At 44.4% G+C, this 12,707-nt stretch overlaps 1 protein-coding gene across 2 annotated transcripts in view; it reads left to right on the forward strand.

Annotated features, from left to right (window-relative positions):
• CTDNEP1 (CTD nuclear envelope phosphatase 1) overlaps positions 1–4,774 on the forward strand; it is a 68,801-nt gene extending 64,027 nt beyond the window's left edge. For both annotated transcript variants that reach the window (XM_086946098.1, XM_086946099.1), the window contains one exon: positions 3,928–4,774. In XM_086946098.1, the coding sequence (XP_086802224.1) occupies positions 3,928–3,988 (61 nt within the window). In that variant the 3' untranslated portion in view covers positions 3,989–4,774. The remainder of the gene's footprint in view (positions 1–3,927) is intronic.
• Positions 4,775–12,707: the final 7,933 nt, after the last annotated feature.

Here is a 12,707-nt window from a genome sequence, read left to right on the forward strand (position 1 = left end):
GATTGTCCAGGAAATGTTTTGACCCTAAAAATGTTTGAACTCCAAACTATAGCGAGGGCTTGTACTAAGTTTTCTATACACAAAGCCAATGTCAGGAAATGTTAGCGCTCACCAGCGCAATCAAATTATCATGTCGGGAAATGTTAGCGCTCACTAGCGCAATCAAATTATCACAGGCAAATGACTCTTGGCAGTGTCACCGACACCCAAGACAAGCTAGCAATTGCTAGCGCAAACAAAAGTATCACGGAGGAATGACTTGTGGCGGTGTCGCCGACACCCTTACCCCACCGGGAATGGTAGAAGCCCAAAACTCAATCTCGAAGCGTCTTGCAGCAAAGCCGGGAAAATCTGCGCGCTGTCTTTGTTCGGCTTACGTCGCCGGCCGGAAGCTCATTGACGCTTCACATCCTGTGCGCGTTCCTCTTCTGCCGCACAGAGAGCTGGGAAATGTGGTTCGGGATCTCCGGCCCTCCAAAGCTCCTGCATCTCGTGGAAAATTACGGCGGCCCTTGTCCATAGGTCCTGTCTTTCATTCTGGCCGTGAAGACGTGCAGCGGTCGAGGCTGTGCACGCAACACGTGCAGAAATCAGACATCCAAACCTAAAGGAGCTCAATCTAGCAATCTGGCTTCTGAAGTCCTAGAGTTCGGATACCTAAATCTGCCACCAGATTGTATGAAAATTCTTAAAGGCAAGAAAACCTACCACTGGAGCATGTTATGCAGCAAAGTGGAAAAGGTTTGTTATATATTGTAATAATAATACAATTGATCTGCTAGATGCATCTATACAAAATATTATTTATCTTTTACATCTACAGCGAGTTGGCTTAGTCTACACATCCATTCGACTACACCTTGCAGCAGTAGCTGCATATCTGCGAAACAGACAACATTTATCCTTATTCAAAGGTCCAGTAATTAAAGCTTTTATGAAAGGCCTTAAAAGAATACCACCACCCAGGGTATCCCCTGCACCTGTCTGGAACCTTATCATTGTTCTCATACGGCTTATGGGTTCCCCGTTTAAGCCATGACACAATTGCTCATTATAGTTTCTTTCATGGATGGTTGCCTTTCTAATTGCTAGCACTTCATTAAGACGTGTTGGTGAGCTACAGACATTAACCTTGGAAGAACCTTTCTTTCAAGTTCATAAAGATAGTGGTTCTGCGTGCAAACCCCAAATTCCTTCTAACTGTAGTTTCTGCTTTTCATATTAGCCAATCAGTTGAGTTACTTGTGTTCGTCCCTCAACCGTATTCAGTAGCAGAAAGGGCTCTACACACACTTGATGTCAATAGAACACTATTATGCTACATTGATAGAACAAAATATTTTCGTAAACCAAAACAACTTTTTGTTGCATTTGCTCCCCTTCCTAAAGGAAATCCTATCTCTAAATCCGGTATGGCTAGATGGATTGTTAAATGTATTCAAACTTGCTATGTTAAACCTAAAAGAACTTTAACTTTACCTCCTAGGGCACATTCTACCTGCAAAATAGGAGCATCTCTGGCCTTTTTAGGTAACATTTCCTTAGCTGACGTATGTAAGGCAGCTACATGGTCTACACCACACACATTTACCAAACATTATTATGTGGATGTATTAACACATCAACCAGCTAATGTAGGAAAAGCAGTGCTAAAACACTTTTTCAAACAACTGCAACACCCACTGGTTAGCCACCGCTTTGAGAGGATGCTGCTATACAATGTATGCAAAGTATGTGTATCTACAGCACTCATGCCTTGAATGGATTATGTTACCTGTATGCATCTGTTCTTGGCATGCAGAGCTGTAGATTCCCTTGCGCCCTTCCCGGACACCTGTGGTTGTTGCAGTTCTTATTATTCACATTACATACGCATGGTCATTTCTGTACTACACTCACTTCTCTTGCGGGAAAACAATCTAATTATGGAGTCGATGCCCATGCACTCTTTCACCGAAAGGAGGAGTCACCTTACCTCGTGACTGGAAAATACTTCTTCAAAGAAAAACAACTTGCAAATTGCGGACCAACACTAGATGGCAGGAGTATGCAAAGCATGTGAATCTACAGCTCTACATGCCATGAACAGATGCTTACGTAACATAATCCTTTTCAAGCAGCCAGGCAGACATGGATAAGAAGCCAATGTAGGAGAAAGTGGCTGAGATGCTGCCATTGGACCCGGAATAATATGATTTTCATCAGGTTTACTCAATGATGTTATTAATTAACAGGCTTCCACACAGTCAGCCCGCAGCCTTGAGATTTGCATCTTCTACCTGCTTTGGTTTATAAATCCTTACCTTTGAGGTCATTATGTCCTGACTGGACTTGTAAAGAACAGTGATTTGCTCACTGAAGACATGACGCCTTCATAAAAAAAACCTCTACTTACTGTGTAGGGACAAGAAGATCCTCTAAATGAGCCACCCTCCTTTATGAAAGTTGTTGATCTTTAAGATGAAAAAGAACATTTTAAAGGTTTTATTTCCTAATTTGTTCTGAGGAGTGCAAGCATATCTATAACTCCGATGTTATGAGAAACCAGCTCCCAGTTGCTGTGTTTTAAAATGTAGATTCTCATCTTGTAGGCTGTTTGGTACCTACGTTGGTACTGCTCCAGGGAAGGTGATATCTGAGGCCTCAATTGCCTGATATAAAATGTTCTTTAGTGTTATGCTGCAAGGAGATTCATACTCTGGAAGGATGCAAGCTCCTGTTCTTAGACACTTTACACGTCTTTTTTTCACATTTCCATGCTGATGAGAGTGATCTCCAAAATTGGTCTCTTGATGAGGGATCTTTAAAAACAGAAATAGTCAAGCGTGTGTAACGCCCTGCCCCTTACAAAATCGATCTGCATGTCCCCTCTCCTCAGTTATGTATAACTTGCTACAGTGGTCTATGCAGAAACAAGTTGACTTGAGTACAGGATATGGTAGTTTAAGGGAAGAAGGTATGCTCCTCGACTAGGAGTGAAAGATTTCACTGGAAGTAAGGAAAACTTTGCCTCAAACAATCGGCTTGCAGCTTATAGTGCTGTAAATTTACATGCTCTGCACACTCCTGCCTTCTAGTGGCAGGTACAGATGTTGCATAAACTTTTTCTTTGAAGTAGAGATTTCAAGGTAACTTGTGATAACTCCCCCAAGTTCTCAACGAACCAGGGCTAGCACTTTACCTTAGATTACAGTTTCCTATACAAGTCAGAATGAGTAGCTTTTGAGATGTGAAGCAGGCAAGTCTGTTTTCTGATTTAACTGTGGAAAAAATATGTAAGTTAAAAAATAAAAGTAAGTAAATAGTTGTTCAGAATGTCATAGCATGATTTCGCATTTGGTTAGTTGATAGAGTGCGCATTAATCTATAGCACTGCAAGCTGCAAACCGATTGTTACAGGTAAGTAATGTTTTCACTTTTTGCCATTGTGTACCACATGCTCAGCATTGACTGAAAAGCAGTACCCTTGTCCCTAAATTTGTGGTTTGCAAGCGAGCCGGAGTGGAAGATATTTAGAACAAACTTTTAAGTACAGTTTGTCCAGTTTGTGACCTTTGTTAGTCATGAATGTCTACATAGTAAGGTTTGGTTAGAGCTCGGATCATGACCCATGGACCAAATTTGCGCAAGAGAAATGTTGCCTAGGAAAGCCATAGTGGCTCCTTTTTCTGCCTGGAGTGTGCTCCAGAAACAGAGTGTTGTGTACAATTGGGTTTGGCATAGCAAAATGAATGAAAGGGAGATGGGCATCTGCGGCACTAAGTGCAGAGAAGTTAATGTCACTTCTTGGGTTTTGCAAAGCAGGAAGTATGTGAGCTGGGTGAATTGGTAACACTTGCTCTTATGAAACAGTTTGTCCAGACTGGATTTCACCTCATTTAGTCTGCTGTTACAGATGATTGACTAATCATTCTGGTTTTCTCCCAGGTTCACGGCGGACGTCCGATCTGTGCTCAGCCGAAACTTGCACCAGCATCGACTATGGTGACAGCTGCACCTCCTTTCTTCAGGGCTTGACCCATAGCCTCTGCCTTAGCTCCTCGTGGCCCCTGGCGGACTTCTTCTCAGGCACCCCTCCACCATTATGTGTACTTACTTGAACTCTTTGCAGACTTTGGGGGAGGGGGGGTTGGAGGGTGAACAAAGACAGAGTGCAACGAGATTGGCTCTTCTCCTCCTTTGCCAGCGTTGGTGCCAGAGCCTTGCCCCGGACATTCTGCTGGGATGGTCTGGACATGGAACTCACCAGACCCAAGGACTTTGGAGTTGGGGGGAGGGGGATGGAGCAGGCGCCATCATATTGAGGGGCCTGCAGGGATGGGAGGGGGGCATCTGTACAAGAAAGGAGGCTCACAGGCCATGTTGAATTTGGACATTATCACGGATTGAAGAGCTGCAGGTGACTGAGAGAACACGCTCTCATGTTTTAAAGATCCTTATCTTGTGTAAAGATTTTTTTTCTTTGAATTTTTTTTCTGGCTTTTTTTTTTTTCTCTTTCTCTAACTTCTCCCTTTTCCAAGCAGGAAAATCACTTTGGCTGAGCCCCCTGCTGGCTCGGATCCAGTTCAAGCAATCGATATTTCAGTTGTGCAGTCAAAAAGGTGTTTTAATTGTCATTCTTTTCTATTTATCCCTTTCTCTCTGGCTAAAAATCCATGTGGTAGTTCTAGTCTGATAACTGGAGAAAGAAACACATTTTTGAGTTCAGTGAGCTTTCATTTCTCCCACCCATATCTTTTTGAATGTTTGATTAAAACAATTGACATGAGCGTGTCCATATGTCAACCAGCTGTTTGCAGTAGTCCAGAAAACTATATTTGGAAGGAGGGTGGGGCACCCTTCCGGCTTGTACTGCCTCTTGCAGTATTTCCTGATTGAATGGGCTAACTGTGCCTCCAATGCATTTTAAGTGTGGCCCAAGTAATGCATAGCCATTCCATTCCACTCTCAGTTGCTCTGTTATTTAGTTTGTGTTGTTATAAGGAAGTTCTACCCTGCAGAGTGGCAGATGTTGATTTTGTAAATTTGAGTAGGTCTGTCTGCCCCCAGCAATCTGTTGTTGTCTTTCACATTTAAGTGTGGGCCCCTCCATTGTGCTGGATGCCTGCTAGCATATTTGTAACTTTGCGCAGACTATGGCACCTCTTTTGCAACTTTAGTGTACTTTCACAGCTTTCCCTAGAAGCACTGTACCTAGCCAAGTGTTGGAATTGTGACTTTCATTGGCCCACTTTTGTTTTTTTTCAAAAGCCTGCTGGTGAGGTTAGAACTTTTGATGGGCCATTTATTTGGTTAGGCAACCCGGTAGTTTCAGATTTTGCTTGGTTTGCCACTATTTCCTGTAGTGCTTTGTGCACGCTCCGCTTTGTATCACTCAATCCACCCTACCTCAAACCCCTTCGTTTCATGCTGAGCTCTCCTCGGATAATGAGTACAGGAAGTGGGCGATGGATTGCACACCCTTCTAATGTTGTCCAATGTGCAAAGAAAAATATCCCTCGTCAGACCTGCAGAGTGTTTGCAACCTTTCCCTGACCACAATGTGACCTCCTTGCAACTTTGCCTTGCCTTCTGCTGTTTTAAAAAAAATTCTAGGAAAACAGCCAGATTCAGCTCCAGTTTTCTGCAGGGACGCCCAGCTATTTTCGGAGAGCAGCACATTTTTGGAACCTAGCGGCACCGCAATCCCGGAGCTGTCCTACAGTGCATCTGAGCGAGAAGACCAAGACGATGTATCCTTGGCATCAAGAGTTGCAGGGCCCCAGACAAAAGACTCTAAAGGGCAAAAGTATGACTTCAGCACAGCAAAGCCAGGGGACAAAGCCCTGCTCTTAGTGCCCACACACTGAGGCAGAGCCCAGCTACCTTTGATATCCGGCCCTGACCCGGACAGAAAGATGCATCCAGCCATTGATCTGCCGCGAACAATCTCCCATAAAGGGTGTTGAGCCACAACAGTAGAGCCTAGCACATACTCAAGCAATTGTGACCCTGCTCCACAGACTAGGAATCTCTGTAAATGCAAAGAAATCATGTCTCCTACCCCAGCAGATTCAGCCCTTCTTGGTTTCAGTGTTAAATGCTATCAGAGGGAGAGCGTATCCCAACCAACAGATGGTAATGGCATTTCAGCAGCTGCTATCTCTTTTTCAGTCCACTCACTGTAAGATCTGAGATGAAGCTCTTGGTTATGCCAGCTTTCTATATGGCAGTTATGCCTCATATGCCAGACAACATATGAGCCCACTCCCAACCATGCCTCGTGAGGCACTGGTCACAAGCAGAGCGTCATTGGTAAGATCTAGTGTTAATAAAGGCCAGCATTCAACCCACTGCAGTGGTGGACCAGCAACAGTCTGTTGCTCGGAACCCCTTTAATGGAACCACTTCCACAGGCCGCCATCACCACCCACACATTGCTCTCCTGTTAGGGTGAATATTTCGCCACCATGAATATGCAGGGTTCCTTGACCCCTCTGCATCTAGGTCAACAAATCAGATACCTAAAAGTGCTGGCCCTCTGCCTAGCCCACAAAACCCTTTTCAGGCTTATCTAGGGCAAGGGGTCTTGATAAAGACTGACAACCTGGCAGCTGTATATTCTATAGAGACAATGTAACTCCCCTTATCTGTCCATCTTAGCACAGGAGATCTTGCACTGGGTTATCCGCAAGATCCACCTCTTAGCAAAGCACCTACCTGGGTGTACAATGACGTTGGGGACCTGCTAACCAGGACCAATCACCTTGTCCATGAGTGAGCGCTCCACCTGCAAATCCTACATTGGTATTTCCAGTGGTGGGAAGACCCAGCCATTGGCCTCTTTGCTTCCTCAGCAAATTCAAAATCCCCAGGTTTAGCTGCCATTTGCCCACATGCACATTATAGTGTTATTGATGTATGGATAAACTAGTCTGGGTTTTTCCCAAGCTTTTCCTCCTCACCACTCTTTCCATACATGGTGAGCAAGAGCAGGCAGGTGTCTACAACCCTCAATTTAGTGGTCCTGACTTCTGTCACAATGTCCTGGTACTCCATGAAAAGCTACTGATCGGGTTAGATCTTTCCACCAAACTACATGGTCAAATCTAGTACCCAGATCACAAGAAGCTCAGCGTAGCCATGGCTACCTAACCTTCACTGAGGAGTTTGTCTGTACTGAATTAGACACATAGGCATTCTGCACAGCCAAGAGGAGTCCATTATTGTATCTCAGAATCAGGATTCAAGACATCAATTATAACCCTTTACACCTACAGAAGGCATGTCTTGCCATATATCATCTTCTGGCCACTGTCGTGGCATACATTCAGAAAAGAAAACACACATCTCTCATCAAAATCCCTGGTGGTAAAATGTTTGGAGAGGGGCTTAGTTCTCACATGGCTTATGGGTACACCCTTTAACACTTCCACTCTTATAACCTACAGTTTCTATCCTGGAAAGTGGTTTTTTTTTTTTTGGTAGCCAAAATCTTGCTCAAGTGCATTAGCGATTTACAAGCCCGCCATTTGTTCAGGTGTAGATTGTCAAGGTGGTCCTCAGAACTAATCCAAAGTGCGTGCCCACGGTAGTCTCACTTTCTGTAACCAGATTCAATGGCTGGCTCTTTATGTGGGTTCCCTTAATAATGGACAGGGGCTTGCTATGCCACCCCAAAGTGCTCTTTTAGAGGTTAGTGTGGTAGAGCAGCCTTATGATTAACATAGACGAGTGCAAGACATTGGCAGTGCACACAATGATTAATAAATGACACCCACGACTCAAGAAGGGGACCCGCAACACTTTATAAAAATACCAATTACCTTTGTTTGTTTAGGCATCGGAGAAAAATCATTCAGGTAAGTTAATTTTTAAATATAGATTCTTTTCACTTTAAAAAGCAGACACTGCAAATTCTGAGATCTGCAATGTTATCCTATGGACGGAAGAGCAAGGACAAACCGGTACAGTACATTGACTTACAGGACCAATTTACAGGAGTTAAGCTGAGTGGTGGGTAAGGTCCAAGGCAGCACCAGCAGTACACCACCAGTGGCACAAGGGCAGCCGGGTTCAGGGTGTAATCAGCTTTGGGAGCCCAATGTGTTTCAATGGGGGTCGGTCACTGTAAAAAGAGGCTGCAGTCTCTGGCTAGAAAGCCAGCTGTGCTGAACCAGCAAGTGGGCCAGGCCTTGCAATACTGTGGGACTGGGCAGACTCCTTTGGTACCCCTCTTCAGGGCCCAGGGGCAGAGTTGTCCTTAGGCATCAGTTTTTTTCCTTAGTCACGGTCAAGGGGATCGCCATGCAGAGGCTGCAGGCGAAGTGTGGGGGGTGGAGGAGTCCGGGGGGGCGGGGTGAAATCACAGATTGACTCCAGCTTTGGAAGGCTGGGGAACCTTATTGGCACTGTTGACCCAATTCAGATTGGGTGCAGTGCTGGCTTCAGATGTCGGGTTTTGGCTGGTCTGGAGGTCTCAGTCTTCTCTTGTGGAGTTTCTTCAGTACAGGTCCGCTGTTCACTGGAGGTCTTAAGTCTTTTTCGAAGGCAGGCAGTCCTCCCAAATTTTTGGAGTTAACAGCTGCAGGACGAGTCGACTATGGCGCAGTTGTCGATGAGGGATGCAGACAGGCCGGCAAGGTTGGTAGCAGGTCAGCCGCTTCTTCTCTCCTCTGCTTTTGTGACTCTTCAGTGTCCTCTTTCTTCGTGGGCAATCAGGATCTGCTTCTCTGATGCCAGGGGCTCCTCTAAATACTGAATTTAGGGGCATTAGGGGAGTGTAGGGTAGTAGCCAATGGGCTACTGACCCTTGGGGTCACTAAACTCCCCTCTATGACCATTTCCTGTGGGAAATGAACATAGCCCTGTCCCAGAATTCCCAAGTATGCCATCACAAAGATGGCTACTTCTGAGAAATCATGTGCACCTCACAGTAGCCCACTTTAGGGTTTATACTAACCTGGAGGTGGCATGCCTACCTGGCTAGATAATTTCGCCGCCAGACCAGGTGTGTGGGGGGGGGGGGCGGCTGGGGGGCTTTCTCTCCTTTGCATTCCAACGGCGGTGGTGTCCTCTCCTGTGCGGGCAGACAGATTTGCATTCCAAAGGTTGCAGCTTTTTTTTTAAGCTCGCCGGCCCAGGAAGTTAATTAGCCGGTCATGCTGTGGAAGCTGGTGTTACACCAGCTTCCCGGGCAAGCTTTTGTTCTGGGCCTCCTGAGAGCAAAGCGTTACATGTAAGGGGGGTTGAACCCATGCAGTCGCGGGGACCTGGGCGTTATATGGTATGTGTAAAGAGGGTCCCCGCAAGGAATTAGTGTTATGTGCACCATACACCACAAACAAAACTAAGTTTTACTTTTCAAACTCTATAGACAATAATCAGAACTACTGAAAAACGGTATTGATATTTATTTTCCAATACCCATCGTAAAACACTTAACAGTACATTCATAAATCATTTTAGAAAGCCCCAAAGGCGGGGGAGGAGAGGGTGAAAAGTGGAGGAAGGGGGATGTGCTCAGGGCAGGGTAAAGTTAAAAGGAGTAAACGTAATCACAATGAACACAATCAGAATTGATAACACATGAATCAAAACAAATTTGATACCATTGCCTAAGAAATTATGGCATTCAATATAGATATGATACAAAGGAGACCTTCAACGGTCACACATGAAATATTAGGGCTATTTAAAGGGCAGGTGCCGGAGGTCTGTGTTGAAGAGAAAAGCCGTCGACGTTTCGACCCCTGGCCGTAGGCTAAGTTAGGTCCTTTAACGGGGTCTTCATCAGGACAAAAGGGGGCAAGGTGGGAAGGGGCAATGTTATCTGTCAAATTAAAATAAAAACAATCAATCAAATTACTGTTCTGAAACCGTCAACCATTTAGACAGAGTAATTAACAACAATTTATTTACCATGGGCTTAGGGCCAAATGGGCCTCTAAGTATTGGGGAAATTTGAGTTAGACCAGCCATGGGTCTGGTTCAAAAACAAGTGCTATAAATCCACAACTACACAGAGGGGAACACTAGCGAATTATCACATAAAAAGGAGAGTATTAAACACTCACATCACTTATCTACCAATCAGCCGATTGGTGAGATTTGCTGTTATCAACCCACACGGGGGTTTAGGATATCAAGCAGTGTTCTTGAACTGCAATTAGAAAATTTGCGGTTGGTAATAGGTATATGAAAATTATATATGAAAATGGCCTACTAAATGCCCATTTGGACATATGGACTTACTTAAAAAGAGGGAAGGCAACCCTGGTATCACCGTGGGTCTATACCTGGGAGGCTTGCTTCTTCTTCAAGTTTAGAAAGAGCAAATTGTTGCTACGGAGGGAAAATAAATACAGAGTTTCAACAGGCTACATCATTGCAATACATGCTGTGAAAGCACACTAACGGACAAAAGTGCCCATTTTACGTACCACTAAAGATAGTCTGTCACTCACACAATGTTGTCAAGTGGCATCAAAAACTCATCGTAGGTCGGAATAAATCAATGTGGACGCTTGGAGCCTATACGGAGAAATACAATAGTGTCCATTAGGAAACGGCTGGTGTTTGTGACACGTTAGTCGATAGAAGTAAAACAACACCAAACTTACACGTAATGGTGCTCGTCTATTCAAAATCGTGCAGCATAACCCCTTTATTCATTAGAGTCAGTGCCGAGTTGATGCCGGGATTGGCTTTCGAAATATTTCGCGGGAGAGTCGGTCCTGCGAAAAACCAAGGGATTGGATTTCAGGGTTACTAATGACCATGTCCGTATTACTACAAGTTTTTGTTGTTATCAGGCTCCCGCTTAATATATAAAGACGTTTAATACCTGTAAAGGCTGACGATTACAGCCGCCGTCTGTGCGCATCCAAGATAAATCTGCAAGTCCGCTACGCGGAGTTGGGGGCGGAGTCTACAGGTAAAAGGCTTGTTAGACATAGAGGAGTTACTCTGAATGTTGCGCAATCAGGGGTTGTAGTTTTTAAATTTTAGGACTTGAATGAAAGACTTACGGGTAGCGTGATATTCCTTAAGGCCACAAACTAAAAATTCACAACTACTCGCGCACCTCTTCAACATGAGGGTGTAGGCGAGTAGAGCCACATACAAAATTTTTTAAGGAAATTTATAGAGTTGCCACAAGTAGATGTTAGCAAACACTTTGGAGTAGCATGATCTTCCTTAAAGCCACAGCATGAGAGAATCAAAATTACTCGCGCACCTCTTCAACACAAGGGTGTAGGCGAGCGGAGCCACACACAAGAATTATAAGACATTATGATGTTGCCACAAACAGATGTTACCTCGAGCAGATCGGGTCATAGGAGTTGTGAGTTTTACACAAAGGTGAAACATTATCGAATGGGGTGTTATTCCTTAAGGACCCAAAATGAAAAATTCTCGCGCACCTCTCCAACATGAGGGTGTAGGCGAGCGAAACCACACATGAAGTTTGCAAAAAAAATTTTGCAAAAAATTATGATGTTACCTCAGGCAGATGACAAGAGTGTGATAGACAGGTTATGTAGTACACATGCAGACATTATCAATCTAATAATGAGGAATTGCAAATTAAGATATCATGTAACACACAACATTTTAATGATAACTCATGCACTTCTCTACTCTAACCCGCATGATATTGCAACACTGAATAACCATGCGACTATGTATGTCCATTAATGGTTTACCCAAGTGCTGCTAACTGTGCCAAGCTACTATCCTGTTCGTTCAGACCATTTTTTATAGAATCCAGAAGGGACATCCATTTAGATTCTCTTGTATTGAGAGCTCCCTGAAGGTTCCCTCCTCTGGTGCCCAAAGATACTTTTTCGACCACCCACCATTTAAGGTCGGGCACCAAATGACCCTCCTTCTGCCAATGGTCTACTAGAGGGGCACCCAATACCTTGCACCGCAACCTACTGCAGTGGGACGAGATGCGGGCTTTTATCTTCTGTTGGGTTTGCCCCACGTATATGTGATCACATGGGCATTTTATGATGTAGATCACACTGCATGAATTACAGTTCGTATGGTGTCTCAATGTGTAAGTGCGTCCGCCATGAGTAAATGACTTAGTCTGAACGGTGGTATCGCAGGCAGTACAATTTCCGCATCGAAAATGACCTATCAAGGGAGGTATGTTCCATAATGTTGTGATCGTATGGTGACTCTCTGGTTCGAGGTAGGAATGAACCACCATGTCACGGATACTTTTTGCCCTTTTGAAAGAATGAAGCGGAAGATTTTTTTGTCTTATTTCATCTGCCACCAGATGCCAATTCTTATTGATGACCTGTTTCACCTCATTACTCCGTGTGGAAAAGGTTGTGACACAAATGAGACGTTCACACTCAGTTTGGGTGGAGGGTGCAGGATTCAATAAACTTTCTCGTGGATTATACCAAGCTCTCTTTCTGGCACGTCTTGGTTGAACTCTAGAAACCCGAACATCCAATTCACAATGGAATCCAGTAACGAGTCCATTCCTTTTCTAGACATCTCCATTTATGTGGATAAGGATCATCTTCAGACGACGCTCTTTAGAAAACCTACAGAGCGTAACTCCCTATTACAGTATGGGAGTCACCACCCAAGAGGTCTAAAAGACAACCTACCGGTGGGGCAATTCCTGAGGATCAGGAGAAATTGCTCCACTAGAGCGAACTATATAAAGGAATCAGAAATTCTTAACGATCGTCTCATT

The sequence above is a fragment of the Lissotriton vulgaris genome, chromosome 12, assembly GCF_964263255.1.
Source record: "Lissotriton vulgaris chromosome 12, aLisVul1.2, whole genome shotgun sequence".
Lineage (NCBI taxonomy): Eukaryota > Metazoa > Chordata > Amphibia > Caudata > Salamandridae > Lissotriton > Lissotriton vulgaris.